The sequence below is a fragment of the Crotalus tigris genome, unplaced genomic scaffold (assembly GCF_016545835.1).
Source record: "Crotalus tigris isolate CLP2741 ecotype Arizona unplaced genomic scaffold, ASM1654583v1 scf7180000017685.4511686, whole genome shotgun sequence".
NCBI classification, from domain to species: domain Eukaryota; kingdom Metazoa; phylum Chordata; class Lepidosauria; order Squamata; family Viperidae; genus Crotalus; species Crotalus tigris.
In genome coordinates this window covers 3,707,923-3,730,421 of record NW_024096565.1, presented here as the reverse complement: position 1 = coordinate 3,730,421, position 22,499 = coordinate 3,707,923, and the positions used below count along the sequence as shown (strand labels likewise).

The 22,499-nt window shown below is 34.4% G+C and overlaps 1 protein-coding gene across 3 annotated transcripts in view; it reads left to right on the top strand.

The window, feature by feature from the left end:
- PCCA (propionyl-CoA carboxylase subunit alpha) overlaps positions 1 to 22,499 on the top strand; it is a 243,730-nt gene that overhangs the window by 119,089 nt on the left and 102,142 nt on the right. For all 3 annotated transcript variants that reach the window (XR_005556076.1, XM_039337756.1, XM_039337758.1), the window contains exons 17-18: positions 11,700 to 11,810; positions 17,224 to 17,326. Coding sequence is in view for 2 of the 3 variants with exons in the window: in XM_039337756.1 (XP_039193690.1) it covers positions 11,700 to 11,810; positions 17,224 to 17,326 (214 nt within the window). In the remaining variant the exon portion in view is untranslated. The remainder of the gene's footprint in view (positions 1 to 11,699; positions 11,811 to 17,223; positions 17,327 to 22,499) is intronic.

Genomic DNA, 22,499 nt, shown 5'->3' with positions numbered 1-22,499 from the left:
CCATTCCTTTCTGAAATTGAAGTTGTCAGATTGCTGTGAGGAAGCCCTCCATTTGTCACTCTTGGAAAAGATTTGGTTCTAGTTTCATCTACCATAGATGAAAATTATAAGTTTGAGGATATGTCCTTCTTAATAGAATGGTTACAGAATGCAGAGGTAACGTAGCAAATTGCATGGTTTCCTTTCTAGCCAACTACACGGAGAAGCAATAGGAATATCTTTAGGTGCTTAATCAAGACTACATAATTTCACTCTTGTATACAATGCTAGTGTTATTAAGAATGATAAAAGTACCACATTTTCTTCTTCCTCCTGATTCTTTTTATGGACAGTTATTATTATTTCAATACCAGTAGGTAAAAATTTGATGTGATAATAATATTTAGAAACAGTATTCCAGTGGAGTTGTTTCATTTTTTTTTCATCTCTCCAAATAAGTTGTCTGCTTTTAACTTTACTTTTTTGCCCATTAGAGATAACTGTGTAATTCCAACACTGCTGGATTTCAAGGTTTTGACATCTTTCTTCCTAACCCCCATTGCTGAACTCCGATAAATCAGTGCATTAAAAGAAAGAAATAATGTAGAAAGCTTTCCCTCCTTCTTTTCCCCTGCTTATGTGACCTTTACTTTCAAGAAAGAGAAGTCTAGTAACTTGAAAGCTTTAGCACATGTTCCCCCGCCCCCAGAAAGAAAATACAGTTATGAAATTGTGCTCTTTAATGATGTGCTTTTATTTGGTAGTTCTTATTTGATAATTGTACATAGCTAATTTTTCATCAGAATCTTCAGTTAATCATGAGTTTTAATTTGGCCATTTCTTTCTAGCTGTTCAGGTCCATCTCTGAAAAAGATGTACCATTGGCAAATGGTTAAAACAGCTACAATATAATGGAACACCATATAAAATACAGCTATCTTTACACATTTAGACAGTACTTACAGAGTTTTGGCATATTTAAAGAATTCCACAGTTGTATATGCCTATTACTTTCCGATATCTCTGCCCACTGAATGAACCTATTAGTTCTTGATGTTAATATGAACGAGAAAATCTGTTTATTACTTGCTGAATTCTTGTTTTAGGAAATTTCAGGGTTTGGGCTTAGAGTTATAGCCTGAAAATTATTTTGTGTATGATATAAATTCTTGTTAGGAATGAAATATCTTAATGTATTTATAGGTCCTTCTTGACTTATAGTCATTTGTTTAGTGATAATTTGAAGTTACAACGGCACTGAAAAAAGTGACTTATGAGCGTTTTTCACACTTATGACCATTGTAGCATCCATTGCTTAGCAATGGAAATTTTCAGCTCAATTGTGGTCATAAGTTTTTCTTAGATATGTTTACATACTTACCAGCTTCCAAGACTGAGCAGTTTATAGATTCTATTATTATATTGGCTGCTTCTGATACTTTTTGATCTTTTTTAATTTCAAAAACAGTTAATACTGCTTTATAAGTAGTAGTAATTATTATTAAATAAATTATCAAATAATATTATTTTGAAAATTTTACAAGCTATATGTTTTGTGAAGTTCTATTTCTTTTTTCACTCTTTCTTCTTGATTATACTTTTAAATATATATTAAAATAACACTATTTTAAAAAGAAAAAAGAGAAAGGCTGGGATTAAGTAATAAATATTTCCCAGGGGAGGACATATTTTAACACCAATAACCAACCCGTATTAAAAATGACATCCATGTCACATATCATTTCATATAAATAATAGGAATAATCATGTTCAAAATGTCTGTTTTATAATTTTCAGAGATAAGAAGTTGTTATGGAGACAGTTTACTGTTGTGTCTCTGGTCCCTTGATTAGCAGAGACAGGACTGCAAGCATTCCCTCCTTTACATATTTTCACAGACAGAGAAGATTCCATTTGGAGTTCATTCCTAAGGTATATAGGGTTTTATAGAGTTTATCCTACAGAATAAGCCAATCTGTTTCCTTGATAACTATTGCCAGATGTTACACCACTGAACACTACTACTGTCCCTGAGTTGAGTTGACAGATCTGATCACTGCAGCGATTGTTGTTACTTCCATTCTTGACCTTGGCTTATATCTGCTGGAGGGTCTGAAATCCTGACTGAAAAATTTCCAATGATCTACATTCTTGTTTTCACCCAACCAATTTTTAGTAATATCTATCAATCATCCTATGATCTATCACCATATTGTTTATAGATGAGATTGTATTTTAGATGTACCTGATAAGCAATCTGAATCCAAAGCAATAAGCAAATGAGCCGTTAAAGAAAAGATAGGCTAGAAGTTTATTTGACATTTCTATTTCCACCATAAATATACTAAGAACTCCTGATGGCCTAGATAGAAATTCAATAAGCAGCAAATATTTTTACTGTGAAAAACTGTCTTCCCCCCCCTTTTCTAGTTGCTTTAGTAGTCAGAACAAAAAAGCATAGAATACAGCTTTTGGCATAGATTAATTAATATGATTGTAGTCTATTAGAAAACTAACTACTGATTCTGCTAAGAAGGAAGAATGATCTATATTTAAATTAGGGCTGTTTTTCACAGAGTTCAAACTTGAACATTAATTCTGAAAATAATCGGAATAAATGGCACAGAAATTATTACACATATGTAATAATGCTTAGCACTAGCATCAGTCCTCCTGCTTTATCCTAAACCTGATACAACTTATTTTGTAGGGAGTTTAACACTTTGCATGTAATCCAAGCAAAGAAGTGAGTAATAAATAATTTCTTCATCACAGAACCTATTATAAATAATGGACCTGAATTTTGAGTGTCTTGAGCATTATCATAACTACATGAAGTTGAGATGAATGGCAACATTTATGCTCCTAGAGTAAAAAGGCAATTGAAAACATATTAGTCTAACTCAGGAGTGTCAAACTCGCAATGTCACGTGACATGTCACAACATATCACAACTTTTTTTTCCATTGCCGGCAATGGGGTGGGCGCAGTTTCGGCATGACACATCCGGCCTGCGGGCTGGCAGTTTGACACCTCTGGTCTAATTCTTTTGAAAAAGCTAATTTATTCTTTGCTCATGCCTTCTCCATATGATTTGCTATTTGTTTCATGACATTGCAACTTTTAAATTATAAATTTACAGATTAGAAGTAGACAATATGTGGCTTTTCAGATATTGGTGAACTATATGGCTCCCAGCATTCTTCACTATTGGTCCTACTTTCTAGGGATGTTAGGAGACTTTCAACCTTCAATCTGCTTTTGATGCTAAATAAATGTATTTCTAAACAGGATAGCAGTTTACACATTTATAAGTTTTCTTAGACAAGCAACTAATTCGTCATGTTCAATGATATTGCATGAGGAAAAGCAAATTCATCAGTGGTAAATGAGGACACAATCCACTTTGTTCTTTCTGTTGATATGCTTTTCTTTTACGTGAATTAGGGAACAAGATACTGTTAAACTGTATTTTGATAAATCGATTTTTGCTTGGATTTTAAAAGGAAAACCTTGTGCCCTTCTTATCAAATGTGACAGAAGAGGTATGCTGAAGGACTGGTCTGTTAGGGAGTTAGATTTGGTGAGCATGAGGAGGTGGTCCTTTTCTGGCAGGGTGCTGGATTTATGGAACATTCTCCATGGAGGGTCAAGTCCATCCCTGCTTACTTTTCAGAAGTCCCTCAAGAGTTCTTGATTTTAGTACTGGGGTTTTATCTTTATAAGCTGCCCGGAGTTACTGACTGTGAGTTGGGCAGCAATATAAATTTTCCTAATAATAAATGAATAAATAAAAGAGATCTAACTTTGCCATCAGGCCTGGGAAGTCTCAGGGGACTGGTGAGATCTTGAAGTGGCTCCCTTACTAATCTAATCTCTTGTGTGCCATATGCTTTTTAAACTTATTGATAATGATTTTTGACATGTTTATTATTTTATATCTTTGTTGTGCATTGTGAGTGGGAATGTGTACTTTTTCACTGGTTTTGGCATATAATTCATATTTTCCCATAACAAATTATTTGAATGGATCAGTATATTTGATTAATTTTTTTAGCTGCAATTACCTGTATATCACCTTCCTCCCTGTTCGTACCACCAAAATATTCTTTCCAGCATTCATATTTTATGGAAGAAAATAAATGAACTTTTAATTGGGAAATACGTGTACATCTAAAGCACTATTGCTTTGTAGTCTGTCACTTTTCCATTCCTTTTTCATGTACTTTATGAAAGAGGTACAAAATGTTTCAGCCTTTTTCCTTCCTGTGTTTTCCTAATGTGTTGGGAATCCCCTGCTAGGCCAAAGTTGGCTTGTGACATTTACTTAGAATGATTTAGAGGTGTAAGCAGTAATCGATCACAGTTCTATCCTACCACAACCTTATTAATGCCATATGCATCTACAAGTAAATTACAAAGATGAACAGAGTTTAAAAGCTTGACGTTATTAAGAAATATTCTTCTCAATGGCAAACATGCTGTTCTGCAAATACTGTATTGCACTTGAGATGGATAATTAGAATTGAAAAAAGTGTATTTATGTGAAAAACTGGGAAAAATGTACAAAGATGCCTAACAGAAAAAAAATGAAATCAAGTAAAACGATAGATGCCTGTCTAGATACAATTCAATAACAGCCTTTAAGAATTTAGCACACTACAATATTTATGTACTTTAGTATATTATTAGCAATAGCAATACCATGTAATACACATTTATTCCAAGGTGCTGAAGCTAATGTAGATGTTTCCTGCATCTTTATTCTTTCTCTCAACAGGACTATGACATTGAAAAAAAAAAGTAATATAAATAGGTTTTATTGCTATAAGCATAGATCATAATGATGTGGCATAGCATAATATGCAATAGGACAATTAGGATCTCTGTCTAAACATTGCCTTTAGCTAGCATAGACAACAATAAGTTAGATGACTAACTGCAATAGTATCTGCATAGAATGACAGGGAGAAAAACTGTAGCAGTTGTTAAGAGTCCCAGAATTATATGGTAAACATTACCATGTTATGATTAATTTATTAAACTCACATGCCACCCGACAGCTGTAACACCATATTGTGCATTTTAAAAAAGTGGTTCATAAAATTTTGGAGTAATATTGTTAGTGTATAGCTACGTGGCATGCCCCCCAAGGCCTATGTATCATCCATACTACAATTTGTATAATTGTTGCTGTTGCTTTAGCAGATTTTCCCATTATTCTTTAATTACAGTTTTTAAATTTGAAGTGCTCTTTAATTTACATACCTTAAAATATGGCAAATATTATTGATTGGTCCCCAAAAATTGAAATAATTTTTAAATCCAAGATCACTAAACGTTTAAAATGGGATGGTAACTCCTTCTTTTACATTATATACGGTACTGGATCTGGAACCAAAACAGTATATGGATTGAACCATATACTGTTTTACATTTTACATACTGATCTAGAACCACAATAAAAGACTGAAGTGAACTTATATACTATGGCTGTGAACTCTGCAGGATAAAGTGAAACATCTCATTGGGCATGTTGCACAGGCTTTTCTTTAAGCAAAAGTATCTATTTGAATAACATAACAGATCAATCTAAATGTATCTTTTGACAATTCAAGTTGGATTATGTATTTGTATATACTACTGCTACTACTACTACTACTACTACTACTAATAATAATAATATTAAGTTGGAAGGGACCTTGGAGGTCATCTTGTCCAACTCCGTGCTCAGGCAGGAAACCCTATACCATTTCAGACAAATGGTTGTCCACTCTCTTCTTTAAAACTTCAAGTGTTGGAACATTCATAACTTCTGGAGGCAGGTTGTTCCACTGATTAATTGTTCTAACTGTCACAAATGCAATGTTCAGAGGTCTTTGTTTAGTGCCTGTCTAGCACAGCAACCATTCACAGATACAATAATAATGAAAAAGTAACTGATCAGTTTTCACATTTATGATTTTCAAAGTTTATAAAACAAGGGAAAGCCGAAATAAGGTCATAAATCCAGCAGTTTCACTTAGAAACTGCTTTGCTTTATGACTAAGTTGCTGCTTCCAGTTGTGGTCACCAAACAAGGACTTCTATAATTGCAAGCATGCTATCAGGACTGTTATCCTGCTGCACCAGCTGTGCTTTGCCAGATGCCAGTCTGCGGGAAGGCAAGGGATTGGGATAAGGGGAATTGAAACCACTCATCGTGCTGTCCCATGAGAGCCGCTGGCTGGTGCAAGGTCACACCATGGAATGCAACATCCTCCAGCCTGCCAAGCCAAGGACTGTTGGCAAAACAATTTGTTTGAATGTAATTGGACAAAGGGAGATATCCAGGGGGAAAGGTGGGGGGATGCTTTGAGCATGAAAAATCAGATTCGGCTTTGCTACACTGTAACCACTTGGCTTTAGTAAAGTATATTTTCACTAGTAGTGGTGTGGAGAGTCTTCCTTTACTGCCTGACCAAGTTGGGACAGCTGACACATGCAGTTTGAAAGAACTGTATTTTTTTTATTGTTTGGAATAAATATTTTCCTTGTATTTTCCATAATAGTTTTCAGGAAATATTATATAGTAGATCTTAATTGTCTGCCTTTTCCCTTTAGTGCAGACATGTCAAACTCGCAATGTCACATGATGTCGCGCAATGTATCGGGACGGTTTTGCCATTGCCGGCAATGGGGTGGGTGCAGCTTCTGGATGACGCGTCTGGCTCACGGGCCAGCAGTTTGACATCCCTGCTTTAGTGCTATTTAAATAAAATTAAATACCTATTAAATGTGCATTTCTAAGGTAGTCTTACAAAGTGGTAGTCTTCAGTTATCATTATACTATTTAAGTCACTCAGAAAACTGAATGCTTTTACAACTAAAAACTATGGGAATGAAGTTCTTTTGATTTCACTTAACTCAATTAAAATTCTTAGCAAGTTAAATATATTGAATTGTTTATCTATGGCAAGACATGTAGGACACCAATTAAGTTTACATGGAAAAATGCAAATTTGTGTTTTGCGAATGTCAAGTTGACAGAAGCTTAATAATGTAAAAAGGACTAATCAACGCAGAATATGTTTAGTGTCAGTAAATATTTATATTGAAGAATGTTTCCCATGAATGATGAAATGCCACAGGCAGTTTATTCTGAATTTTATTAATTACATTCTATGACTCGGATCACCATATTCTTGCAATTTCTGTATCTTTTTGTACAATATACATAAGCTATTATGTAGACTAGGGCGGTAAATGGCATATGGGATGCCCATTCAAATTATTTTTACTCCATTATTTAAAGCTGATAATAAATTGCAATTTTTAACTTGATCTCTTCCAATTCTGTCTTTAAGAATAGAATGTAATAGTTCTTTAGCTGAAGACAAATCCTTCATACTTTTGACTTTTCTGCTTTTCATTTTTATTTTACTGTATGCCACAAAGCCTAAAGTGATGAGGCGTTTTTCAGGAGAAATGTTGCTTACTAGAGCAATTATCAATCTAAGCTGCGGGGTTGTCAAAAGAACTGCAAAAGGAGGAACAGCCAGGGAGACTACTAGCCATTTTTTCTTTGATTTACAATGTGCTACAGGGTTGCTTGGCTTTCTTCTGTTTAATATGAAGTTTCTGGAGGAAAATTATGCAGAACTTTGGAATTTGCTGTTGTTAGGCAGTTGATATGTCACTGGAATTGTGCCTGGAATTAGCTGTGGAATGAATATGAGCAAAGAAAGTGAAATGTAGTGCCAAAATACTCCTGGTCACTATGTTTCCTGATCTAAAAATAAATGAAAATGTCCTATGAATTTTTTCTTTTTAGAATTAAGAAATATATATTTAAAAAGAGATAGAAATTTAATTCTAAAAGTGCAATGAAAGATGTACTTTGTTAAGCTAATTCTAACCATGTTTTCACTTTGGAGCAAAATCAAAACTGGCAACTTTTTTTTTTTGCATTAATGTCTGTCTGTTTTTGTCTATCTAGTTTTGTGATTTTAGTCTCAGTCACTTGGATTATTAAGGTTTTTTTTTAAAAAAAAAAAGTACAGGAGGAAATATCTTTGATGTATGGATGTAATATATAGTTCAATGTGCATATAGGCTGGCCTTTGCTTGATCCTTGAGAATGTGGGGATAATGTCTGGCTGATGTTTTTCAAACAGCAGGTAACCTAGGGTAAACTCCAATAGGGGTCCATGTTTCTGTAGCCTCATAGGTATTCACACAGATGGGGGACATCTTGTGAACTCTCACTGGGGTCATGCTAAACTGCAAATCATTTATTGAAATTTCTGAAGTTTGGGGTATGAAGTATTCTCTGGTTGAGCACCGAAGCTCTTAATTTGCTTAGATAGCTAAGGATCCAAATTCGGGCAAAAGAAAAACATATGCTCAGAGAATTAATGTATATTATGGAAGTATTTTTATAATACAGGTAGTCCTCGACTTACAGCAGTTCATTTAGTGATTATTCAAAATGAAATGAAAAAAGTGACTTATAACCATTTTTCACAGTTATGACGTTTGCAGCATCCCCATGATCACGTGATCAAATTTTAGATGCTTTGCAACCACTTCATGCTTATGACCATTGCTGTGTCCCAACGTTACGTGATCACCTTTTGCATACTTCTGACAAGCAAAGTCAAGGGGGAAGACAGATTCATTTAACAACAAGGTTACTAACTTATCAACTGCAGTGGTTCACTTAACAACTGTGGCAAGAAAGGTCATAAAATGGGGCAAAACTCAACACATCTCACTTGACAACAGAAATTTTGGGCTCAATTGTGGTCGTAAGTCAAGGACTTACCTGTACTGCTGTTATAAGTCGTCTTGTAACTTCTTTCATTGAATGAGTGACCATTAAATAAGAACTACCAGCAATTGCTCTAAATTCCAAAGAACACTAATATTAGCACATTTCAATGTCCTCTCAACAGAAGTTCTTGAGGAGAAATATAAAGTATTTCCTTACAGACTTAAGATTGTGCTCTTGTGGCGAGGGATCCATTGAATCCATATTTTAATGGTCCCCAACCTTTTCTGCATCAGGGACTATTTTTCAGAAAAAAGATTTTTTCCATAGACCAGGCGGGGATGAGGGGGATGGTTTTGCATGCTTCCTAAATCCTGCACACACGCAGATGCAGCTTTGCTCACTTCCAGGGCCCGGTTCCTAAGAGGTTGGGTACCCGTGCCATAATTCATGCCCTGTTATGTTCCATTCTAAAAGAATGGAAGGGCCTACCTCCTAATGCTCTACTTGGCAAAATATATGGGCTATTCTGATTTATTTTATGTGGATTTACTTTTTATGAAACTGCTGCCATTTTGCATCCTTGAACGTGGATATACTTTTATACTCTCTTTTAAACTAGAAATGTCCTGATCAGTTCAATGGCTTAGTTCTAATGTTACATTGCTTTAATTTATTTATTTAAGCTGTTTAATTATTTTATTAAATCAGTGTTCCGATTTGTGACTCTAATAAAGATTACTATATACAGCCAGTTGATGGCCAGCCAAGAGACAATAAGTTGTTTGTAATTCTGCAGACGATAAGCTGGGCTAGGGTGAAATTCCCTGAAACATGTTCTTGATAAGTATTAAGAGTGTTAGACAGAAATATATACCTATTCACATTTTGTCTGCATACCAGAAACTCCAAAAGTAGTAGCAGATATGCCTCTGGAGCTGGTCAGTATTTGTAGAGCACTTCTTGCTGGGGGCTGTAGGTCTGTTCTGAGATTCAAGGTTTTTTGGAGGATTTTGCCACCTTCTAATCCTTTTTTAAGAGATGAGGAGTATAAATAATAACATTGGGAGATGGCTTCATGGCATGTCTTATCCGTGGCATATCTTACCAGTGACTTGGTTATAACCTCAAACAGACTGTGCCAGAGGTATTTTTTTTATAGTTCTAGCAGACACTTCTTGGGGAATATCTCATTACATCTTCATTAAAGATGTAATGTGATTTGAGTGGGAACTCAGATAAGTGACCTTCTGACAAAAATAAGATATCACTTCTAGTAGACAACACCTGAATATAGTCTGACAATATCTGATCAATAAGAGACCCTTTGCTAGAAGTTCTTTTATGGTAAACAAACATTATGGGAAACATTGCTTCTAGTGCAGGGGTGTCAAACTGCCGGCCTGCGGCCCGGATGTGTCATCTGGAAGCCACACTCACCCCATTGCCGGCAATGGCAAAACTCTGTGCGACATCATGTGACGTCGCAAGTTTGACATGTCTGTTCTAGTGTGTAGCCATAGCTTCTCAGACTTCAGCAGGTGTTAGAGTAGGAAGCTCATGCATTCCTTTTAGTTTTTAAAAGTACAAACATAGATGAGAGGGTCACAGGAAAGAGTGATAATCATACAATCTATAAAGTTTGCTGAGTGACTTTTTTCAAGCATGTGTGGAGGAATTTATGCACACAGTTATTTATTACATTTGCAAAAAGAAAAAAAAGGGTCCATACCCATATCTCCTCAATAGTCTTCCATGATACCGCTACATCCTACTATGTTGAGAATGGAATCATTTAGCCCAGTTTAATCCAAATAAACTGAAGTGGGAATTATGAAAGGGAAACTTGGAGTGTCAAGCTTGGTTTTTCTTCTTTTGTGCAAGAAGAAAATGAGCTAATAATACACTTTATTATGGGCTGTAAGAATAAGGAACACTAGTTTACCTTATTGGAATTATCTGTAGTAATTCTGATTAGGTAGATTAGCTCTTATTCCCAGGTAAACATGTTTAGGACTTCAAACAGGATTAAAAGTTCCAAATATATTTACCGGGGAATAAGAAGCTCATTTGCTAGACCCACCATCTTCTTATTCCTCTCCATGTATGAATTATCTCTTCAATAAACTCTTATATCTATGGAGACTGTCCATTTATGGAGAATTCTGATTCTCCAGAATCCTCAATTAGATGATAATCCTTCATGAATAGGTATCCATTGCAGACATTCACTTTTTCACATTGAACCTCTTTTTTAAAAATGTGAAGCAGTAACCGTTTCTTCTCCATCTTGCCTGCCTCCATTTCAGCTTTAAATTTTCATTATTTGCAGCTCTGTTGCCTGTTTGCTCTATTTAGGTTGTATTTCCAACTAAATCTGGAAACCTGAATTTTTTTTTAGAAATGTAGATCTTCTGTTACTGGTCAAACAAAAGATGATAAAGATTATTAGTGCATGAGGTAAATCCATGTACAGAAAGTCTTTTTCCACATAAAAAATGAAATATCAGTTTTATAATATTTCTATTGAAAAAAAATGTGAACCCAAATATTTGGATTATTCCTGATTGCTGTGTTTCACTTTTTTGGTGCGGGGGTGCTTTCAAGTTAGTTTTTGACTCCTGGCAGTTGCCTGAAGAAGTTCCTGCAGTTTTCTTGTCAAAGTTTTTCAGAAGCGATTTGCCATTGCCTCCTACTTAGGACTGAGAGACTGGCCCAAGATCACCCAGTTGGGGTGTAACTAAGGTGCAGGTAATGCTCATAGTTTCTTGGTTTCTAGCCTGATATCTTATCCACTACACTAAGTTTCTATTAAATAGTAAACACTATTGATATTAAATCTCATTTATTTAAGGATTTCTCATCTAGAGCTTTTTGGGGGGGGGGTGTTTTGACTTGTCAATTCAAATATCATTAAGCATACATTCTTCGGCTGCTAATCTAATGGGAATAAATGCTTTATTTTCAGGTGTTACTCATAATATAGCATTGCTACGTGAGGTAATAAAGCATCCACGCTTTATCCAGGGAGACATCAGCACGAAGTTTCTTCCTGAGGTGTATACCGAAGGCTTCAAAGGTGAATTATGAAGGAGAATACTTTCTTACAGATAAATATGTGAAATAGCTACCCTTTCTTTTTTTTAACTGAAAAGAGTTTCTAATTTTATAAATTCTTCCTTAAATTCTAATTTTTGAGTTTTAATCTGGTAAAAGTTTTCTTAACTTCAAGGAGATTCAGATGTTAAGGATCTAATTACTTGACAATGTCGTAAAATAAAGCACATTTGGGAAAGGCCTGATTTTTGCATAACAAAATCTGTGTGTTTGTTTAGTTGGTAAGGAAGTACCAACAGGCAGGAAGAAAATTCTTACTTTATTTTACTCATCTTAGCAAATGATTTAAGTGGTATACTACTGCTTCAAATGAATTCATACTATGATCTGAGTTCAAAAACTTGATTCTGAAAAATAAAATTTACAGCAGGGAATTTCCAAATAAGCCTTTTATGTCTAGCGAGCATTTAGTGTGATTCTATTTAATTCTTCCATTAACTATGAGAGTAAAAGAATATGAGAAACCATAAAGTACTTGCATTCAGTTTTGAGCATGTGAGATTCAGCTTCCCATTTACATAAACTGAATTGTCAATTTAAGAAATAATTGTATAATCCTTTGCTTTTTTATCAAGTTAAGAGCTTTGAAGTCAACTATTCCTTTTATGCTTGAAATACACTTCCTGTTTATGGTAGTTAAACTGATAAGCTTGGATAGTACAAAGTGCACATGTGTTAGGGAGGAAATAATTCAATGAAATAAACATTGTTTTTTAACAATGTATTTTAATTCTATGAAATATCTTGACAGCTTTCCTATTAACCTCTGCTGGCAATTTTTAATTAATTTTTTTTAGTTGGAGTGAAGTACTTGACACATATTCAGGCTAATTTTCAAGTAAACGTTCCTTTTTATCAGTACAAAACACTTACATAGAGAATTGGAGAGACTAGAATTATTTATTTGTTAACCATCTATGAATGAGAGACAGTTTTTTATAGCTATAGAATGACATATGTATAAACAATAAACTTCCTTGTATTTGAAGCAAATGAAGACTTTATCTTTCTGTTTTCTTTTCTGAAATTCCCAAGCAAAATATTGTACTAGCATTAATAAGGAGATATTTTTTGTAAGTCAGCATGTTTTGTAATAAATATACTTGGTAGCTACTATCAGTGTATTTATTCCAAAATATCCTGGCTCATAAAAATAATTTTCCTCTTCATGGATCAAGGCTATCGAGTCCAACTTTGTAGAATTAGGCTTTTCTCCATACTCAGTACTCAAAATGGACTATGTTCAGGCAAAGCAAACTCAAAGGTAGATGACATAAAGAGGCAAGCAGACTTAGAAAAAGCTCCATTGTTTCTGGCTCCAGATTCTGTCAGCTATACTGCCACCCCTGCCAGTTATCTTAGCCAGTTAATGAATCATTAGAAAGCCTTTTCACTTGCCCAATGTCCTGTGCTTTCATCAGCCATCCTGGACAGCAAATATAAAGGGATACCACTGGTTGAAAGGGTCTGTCCATGTGATTTTGTAGAGGTGGAAAACTCTGGGCATATCCTTCTTTGCTGTTCTTTTTATAGAGACATTCAAACAAAATTTATCTTCCTGATTAATCGGTATCCTGTCTGTTCAGACACCGTTTATCTTCAGTAGCTGTTTAAAGACGAATGGATTATAGACACAGCACAGGTCTATAATCTAGATTCTGTGCAGCAGCACTAAAGATTTGTCAGAACCTGATGAGTAATCTATTATAGCTATTTTACACAATTATTATACCAAGCCTTTTGCTGTTATCAACTTGTTGCATTTTAATGTCTAATGATAATGACTATAGGCTTCATAATTTAAGTACTAATATTACATTAAAGCCTAGGGTGTGTTCTTCTTTATGTGCAACTGACAGATAGGATGCTAAATTAGGATTTTAATATAGATTTTATTTGTTATTTGTTATTATTTTATTTTAGAATTTTAAATTAGATACTCTGAGTATTTTTAATTGTGCTAGTGTTTGATTGCAATAAAGATTTGACATAACATGACAGCTATTAAGGAATAAAAAATTATGCATATAAGATATGTTATAAGTATATTTTGTAAGCTAAAAATTGGACTAAATAGTGCTATAACATTGACTGAAATCATTTTGCCATTTTTTATTCAGTATTGCTTAGTGCCATATGTAATAAATAGTACATAAAATGGCTTACAAACAAATTTACATCAGCTGAGGTTTTTATTTATTTATTTATTTATTTATGAGACTTATATACCGCTTTAAGTGCAAGCACTCTCTAAGCGGTGTACACCAGTAAGCAATGTATATATATATATTTACATTGCCCCCAACAATCTGGGTCCTCATTTTACCTACTTTTATTTTATTTTATACTTATTATTTTATATTTTATACTTATTTTTTATACTTATTATTTTATACATTTTATACTTATTATTTAAGGAGGAGCCTTCTGTGTGGCCCTGATCACGATGATCTTGCTACATTTAGAATATTTAATAAGTTTCAAAACAGAATTGATTAATCAGTTATCTTCACTGGCAAAAGCATCAGTGGATTAGATATGTAATCTTTTCAGGGAATAGGAGAACCAGGTAAAAATGCCCATATTCATGTTTTTTTAAAATATCATTCTTGAAGTAATAATAAAGAAAATATAAGAATATTCATGATTCCAATATAAAAAATAATATTCTTTCTTTAATCTATTTGCAGCAATGTATTTATTTATTTAAATTAATCCATATAGAAATATAGCTCAACTGTAGTTTGATTTAAATATAATTTATGCATAGGTAGGCTAACAAATTAACTTTGAAAATCATGTGCTATTTTCATTAATATAGTCAAAGAAACATGACTAGATTTTATATTAGTCCATGTAGATTCAGAATTAATGATTACAAAGGATTACAATTAATTACAAAATAAAATCATGGTTCTTTCCACTCATGATAAAAAAAGAAGAAGTAATCAATATTTTTCATTATTAAAATGCCTGTTTTGCCAAAAAGGCTGTTTTTGTTTAAGTCTCTTTATTTCAGTTGCTTATTGTTTGTATAGGCAAAGATTTTTCTTCACTTCTCTATAATTATAAAAAAAACCTCTAATCAGATGAACTATACAACATAAACATGAAGGATGTCGCAGCATGCTAAATTTGAAAATTATTCTGATTTTTTTCAATTAGTTCATTTTATTAGAAACTGAAATTTTCAGTAGGTACAAAGTAGTCACTTAACAGCCATGGTGTTTCGCTTAATGACTGTGGCAAAAATGTCATAAAATTGGGTGTGGTCATATGATGCCTCGCTTAACGATTACACCAGCACTGAATTTTCTGGTGCCAATTTTGGTCTTGCTGTAATTTTTTTTCAAAATGACTTAATTAGATTTATTTTTTCATATTCCCTTTTAAAAAATCTTTTAATTTGTATATCTCTATTGCTATCTCTTTCAACTTTTTTGACTTGTAAAATAAATGGAAAATAGTCCAGTGAAAATAAAGCATTTGAACCATTTAGGCTATTTGCATATGAGAAAAAACAAGAATTCTGTTTCCCTATTGTTGTATGGGGTAAACTTTGATTAGCAAATTAATACTAACAAGTTGAGGATAAATCAAACTCCTGAAATCCTTTGAAATTATTCATAGTTGCTATAAAGGGGGCACAGTGTGGCTCAGTGGTTAAAGATGCTGAACTTGCAGCTCGAAAGCTGACAGCCCGGGTTCAAGAACCAAGTGCCATGTAACAGGGTGAGCTCCAATACCTGCCCCAGCTCCTGCCTACCTAGCAGTTCGAAAGCACTCAAATGTGAGTAGATAAATAGGTACCACATCAGTGGGAAGGTAACAGCAATCTGTGCTCCTTGACCTATAGTCCTCGTAGCCACATGGCCATGGAAAATGTCTTTGGACAGCACTGGCTCCCTTGGCTAAGAAACAGAGGTAATGACTGCACCCTAGAGTCGAACATGATTGTCGAACATCTTACTTTGCTATATGATTAGCAGATGTTCAAATTCTTAAAATTGCCCCGGTTTGTAATAAGAATTATCAGAATGCATAAAAACTAATAATAATTTTAAAATTTTGGCAAAATATTTAACATTACTGCCAAGAAGATAGATGAAATATTGTACCAGAGCTAATAGGCCACTCTCTATAGGGGAGACAAGGAAAGGGGGAAATAAATAAGTCATCATCCTAATTGTGCAACTGTGTTCTTGCATCAGATGCAATGAAATATTACATAATCATCTCATTTGCCCAAAGATACTGTGACACAGGTGCCATTATTTTGACATTACAATGGCTAGCTATTGAAACCTAGATTGGTGGATTACTATTATAAGAAAGGATGATCTGAAATACCATATTTCCTTGTCATTCTTACTATCTATAGAGAGTGAGATGGTTGATGTATAAATTTAATAAATAAAATAATATAATAAATCCTCTATGCTGAATGTGGACATAGGTTACTGGGATTAATTTATGAAACTCTCAAATGTATTAGCTGAGCAATACTTTTTGAAAAATGATTTTTACAGACATTATACTGCACAAGAGAGTCTTGGATATTATTTATGACTTGGAGCATCTATGCATATCAAGTCAAAGCCCATGAATGACAAAGTGACAAGACCACTATCGACCTATTAGAAGGAAGGCTAGAATGGCATTTTAGTGGGAGTATTTTATACTTTGCTGGTTTGCCTTTTGGCATTGTACAGAATGTATGAACTATTAAGTGCTTCATACTTTGAGGTCCCAGTTTTGGCATTTGATAGATTTCCTAAGCATTCTATAAAATGCCTAATTTTACACATTGACGGTAACATATACATTCTGAAAAATAATTTTACAAGTAATGAAAAATTGTATGAGGAGCCCTGAAAAGACCAGCTCCTTGTCCTTGTACACTTTCCTGAGCTCCTGCCAGATTACTGCCTAACCAAACAAAAATGAATCAAGGTTCTGGCATGCTGCAGATCTCCACATCTGTCATTCTTTTTATTCCTGAAAGTATCACTACGTATCCTAGGCACTTCTAGAAAATAAAACAGTAAACGGGTACAAGCGAGATATTTAGAAGTGTGCACCCGGCCCAGAGAAGAGGTAAGATAAGCTGGAACGGTAGTTGGCATCTTGTGAGACTAAAGTTTGATGAGGGATCTTTCCTGTGCCTCTTATTCAGTGTGTACCTTATTTGAAGCCATCTCATTTTGCTGTTGGGCAATCTTCTGGCAAGAATTTATGATAAACGCTGTGACCTGCTTTAAAATTTCCTGTGTACCCATTGACATAGCAATCACTGTTCTAACAAAAATGAATTATGGAATATAATTAAGATGGTGATACATATAATGCATTTGAAATTTGATTTTGAAATCTAGGGCACAGATTGAAAGACTCAGAAAAAATGGAACTACTAGTAATAGCAGTATCTCTTTATATGGCTGAACGACTTAGATCACAGAGTTTTCTGGGAGTTCCAAGGTAAGTTTGATTCTAGAATACTTCGTTAGTTCATGGTGTCATGGAGAACTATTAAAAACTGACAAGATATTATTTGTGTCTTTTAAACATTTTGGATATGAATGTAGGTTCTTTTGCACATTACCTGTTAAAGATCTTCTGGACAATGTCAACATAGATTGTAGATGAACAATATAAAGTTTCAGATTATCTCAGAGTTTTGGGTGAAAGGTTTTAAAAATCCAGGAGGGGAGAAAATTAATATTTTTAAATTAACTATAATTATTTAATTTCATTTGAAATAAAATGAATTTATTTTTGTGCTGGCTGCTATCTAATTTTTGGATTGTGACCAGGTGAGTCACAGTATACCATGCCTAAATGAAAGTAAGTAAGTAGGTAGGAAGGTAGGAAGGAAGGAAGGAAGGAAGGAAGGAAGGAAGGAAGGAAGGAAGGAAGGAAGGAAGGAAAAATTTCTGTTTGTCAAACAGACTGCTGCTCAGATAGCAATCTTCTGTTCCAAACAACATGCAGAAATTCAGAAATGTGGAAGTTGTGATACTGTATGTATGTATTTATGTATTTATTTATTACATTTATTTATTTATTATATTTATTTATTACATTTATTTGTTGTCCATCTCATATCCAATGACTCTGGGAGGCTTACAGCATAAAAACTTTAAAGCATTAAAATATTAAAATCAACAATTGTAGAACACAGCAGATAAAATCATTATTAAATACAAACCATTAACACCAGATGGGAAAGTAGGAAGCTGGACATATGGGGTAGGGGTGGAGATGAGATTAAGTTTTAGTTAGTCAGCCACCTCCAATATGAAACTCCCCCATATTACAAACATAGCATGTCTAAGTTTTGGGAGAAATACTAATTTTTATATAAATCACCAAACCAGTATTTGCTCCATTGCTTTCATCTATATATTTAGGAATATACATTGAATATATTTATGTTGATAGAAATCTGCATGAAATTAATAGTTTATATGTTGCATGAATTTTCTGTCTCCTGGTGCAGTACTATCACTGTAAGCCTATTTTTATAACTTAGGCATATGTACACTAGTTATGACTGGACATTTCATTTTTGGGTGCTTTAAATTATATTTGGTTATTAAAATTGTTTTAATTGAATCTTCTACTTTTTATGGAGGGTAGCCTTATTAAATAGACATCTGCTCACACAATGGGAAGTTCCCTTCTGCTCTTCTCTGCATCCTCTGTGCTTGACGAATTTGCTCTAATTGAAATAATATAGTGATTTCTTAATTCTTTTTAAAGAAATAAAAACTCTAAAATGTAAAGTTATAGATGCAGCATTGTTTTTAAACATGCAATAATTGGACACCTAAATTCTATTTGGAAGCCTACATCTTGCCTATTGCTGATCTAAGATACATCTCTATTTTAGGATGCTTTTTGTGATGGAAAAGTAGTGTGAACTATTAAGCATATGCGGAAACTGAGATTTCTCTAAGGTGTGCTCTCCTGATATTATCTTTTGGGGATGGTATTATTATATTCACTGGATGACCTCTAAATGATCATTCTGGCAGCTGTGCTTGTGTTTGTAATACTTGGTACTGTGGTTGATTTCCATATTCCTCATCTTGGTGAGCCTCCTCTGAATGTGTTCCAATTTCTCACTGCTCTTTTTGTACAATGGCCTGCAGAAATGGAACTCCAGATGGGGTCTGACCAAGACAACATAGATTGCAGTAATAACCACCGATGATTTGAAGTATTCTCTTATTAAAGTACTATGAACTAGCATTTTATTCTATCTCATGTTTAGCTTGTGGCTTACAAGGATTCCCAGATTCCCTTTACAGATATGAGATATGATGACATGAGATGTGTTATATCTGACAGTGTACCTCCCCACCCCATCCCCAAATAACTAGATACAGGTAGTCCTCGACTTACAACATTTGTTTAGTGACCATTCAAACATACAACGGAACTGAAAAAAGTAACTTATGAATATTTCTCACACTTAAAGACCATTGCAGCATCTCCATGGTCACACGATCAAAATTCTGACACTGATTACGACACTGACTCATATGTATGACGGTTGCAGTGTCCCAGGGTCATGTGATCACCTTTTGCAAACTTCTGACTAGCAAAATCAATGGGGAAGCCAGTTTCACTTAACAACTATGTTACTAACTTAATAATTGCAGCAATTCACTAACAACAGTGGCAAGAAAAGTCATAAAATGAGGTACAATTTACTTAACTGACTTACTTAGCAGCAGAAATTTGGGGCTCAATTGTGGTCATAAGTCGAAGACTACCTGTATATTCCTACCACGAGTTTGCATTTTCTACTTTTTAGTTTCGAATTTTAAAAAGTACTGTTCATTCAGTTATTTTTCCCCTAAGGGCAGTGTCACAGATTTATTTCTTCAAGCTAATTGTCGAAATGTTTTCATATTATAGAAATCTAATTGACAGATGATATTCAGATAACAGAACTAGCGATTAACATGTGAAGGAGTTATGAATAGCAAATGTGTTTAAGTGCTATGTATACTTTGCATAGGTTTTACTCTATTTTAATACCTGGTTTATTATATAGTGGGTACCATTTTTTGGTAAAGATCAAGTTTATATTATGCAGTGAAACAAAAATCTTGCAATCATCATGATAAGAATACTGTTTCAAGTGGAAAACCTTTAACTTAAATGAAAGTAAGTTGTGTGAATATCTCCCCAGCTTAAAGTGCTGTTCATCTCATATATTTGGTTGGAATCTTATTTATATAGGAGATTAGGAGAATAAATATTCCAGGTGGGACTGTCTCATGAGTCTATCAGCATAAAGCTTGTACTTCTAAACTTAAACACCTACAGCACTTCCTATGTGTTGCTTGTATTGGCTGCTAATATTTTCCTATTATCCCTGTTAGTTTTGGCCTCCCATAACATGGAAAAACCCACTGTATTACCAACAGTCGCACATGTGGAAAAAACTGCCTCTATACTCAAAATGTGACATATTTCTTTTTAAAAAACAAAACAAAACAGCAGATAATTTATTTAAGATCGAAGTTAGTAGAATACCTTTCTTGCAACTTGGTGTCCTCTGGATGCACTTGATTTTAATTATAGTGGCTGGAAATTATAGAAGTTGAAATCAACACAATTGGAGGGTATGAAATGACAACAGAACCAGCTATTTAAAGACCATGTCTAGGTAGACTGGTCCCATTTTTCTTTCTTTCCTTTTGTTGGGCTTCCCTTTTGTTGTTCTGTTTCATTCATTCATTTGGATAATGAAATGGAGGCAACGGATTCTTGCAAAACGTAAGGATTGGAAAATTTCAGTGCTTAATTGAGACAAGTCAGAAATGAAAAGAAATATAAGGACATGCTATACAGGTATTCCTTGATTTAGAAACAGAATTGAGCCCAATATTTCTGCTGCTAAGTGAAACATCTGTTAAGTGAACGTGACCCCATTTTACGACCTTTCTTGCCATGGTTGTTAAGTGAATCATTGCGATTATTACATTAGTAACACGGTTATTAAATGAATCTGGCTTTCCCATTGACTACACTTGTCAAAAGGTCGCAAAAGGTGGTTACATGACACCAGGACACTGCAGCTGTCATAAATATGAATCAGTTGCCAAGTGGCTGAATTTTGATCATGGGACCACGGGGATACTGCAACGGGTGTAAGTGTGAAAAATGGTCATAAGTCACTTTTTTCAGTGTTGTTGTAACTTCGAACGGTCACTAAATGAACTGTTGTAAATCAAGAACTGCCTGAAACAGTTATATTTACATGGTTATTTCGAAGAAGCAAATCTATTTGGAGTAAAAATACTCTTGTGCATTGTGCAGCATTTTTTAATCTAAAGAAGGAACCTGCTGTGGTTCTCTGGAGTACTTTGAGCCAACAAGTACTTGGTGGTGTAAGATAGCGAAGCAGCCCTGTAAATAACTTGAGGTGATAACAATTTACTTGAGAGATGAGTGAATTTTTTGGTTCACCTTTGAGCATGCATTCATAATAGCTAATATAAGAACCTTAGCTTGGTAACGATTAGATACATTCTAAACTTACAGTTTCAAATAAACTTTTAATGAAAGATAATTTATATGTAGTAAGACAAAAAGAATTGAAAGAATTTTTTAAACCATGTCATCAATTATTTTAGTAGACTAGAGAAACTATCCATGGTTGTGTACTACAATATTAATAAAAACTATATGAAGCTCTCTGAGGCAGCAAGCTCAGGAAACAAGCACCACTTGGTTTTCTGGAAATGTTATAAAGGTAATGCAATGGATTCTTGAAAGCTGACTGAAGCAATGTTTTCTACAAAATACTGTTCATTTAGATGTAGTTATTCAATATAGTGGATGAATGATACAGAAAACCAAGGACATATGTTGTCCTACAGCAGTGGTTCTCAACCTGTGGGTCGGGACCCCATTTGGGGTCGAACGACCATTTCACGGGGGTCGCCAAACAACGCATCCACCATCTTTTTTCCCCCTTTTCCTTAGCTGTGCTACTCCCTTTTATTCTATTGGCTTTTGAAAGCCAATAGAATAGACTCTCTTGAATAGAGTCTAATTCTATTGGCTTTCAAAAGCCAATAGGAATTGTCCAGGCTGTCTCTGCCCTGCTGAGCCCGCCAAAAGTCCCATTCTGCAAACAGTGCTGCACCAGTTGAGTAGTCCTCGACTTATGACCGGTTGAGTAGTCCTCGACGTACAACCGGTTGGGGTCACGGCATTAAAAAGGTTGAGAACCACTGTCCTACAGCATCTTGATATGAGTGCCTTTGCAGCATAGGCTTTAACAAAATATTAATAGTTTCTGGATTAGCTTGTATATTCACTAACTGCTGTTCTATCAAAATGAGACATGAAGCTCTGCCTCTTGATTTTTCAAAATGGGAATGATGTAAAAAACCAACAACCCTGGTATAGTTATCCGGTTAATTTGAACATCATTACTAGGAGTGCTGAATTACCTTAAAGGTTACATTGCTGCTTATTAATACACAACTTCAAGCAAATCTGGACTGTAACCTTCATTCCATCAACCCATGAAAAAAGAACCCTGTATAGATTTCATTGTATACTACTTTTCAATAATTGATCATCCTTCTATGTGGAGGTATATCTCCATCAGCCTTAATGCCTG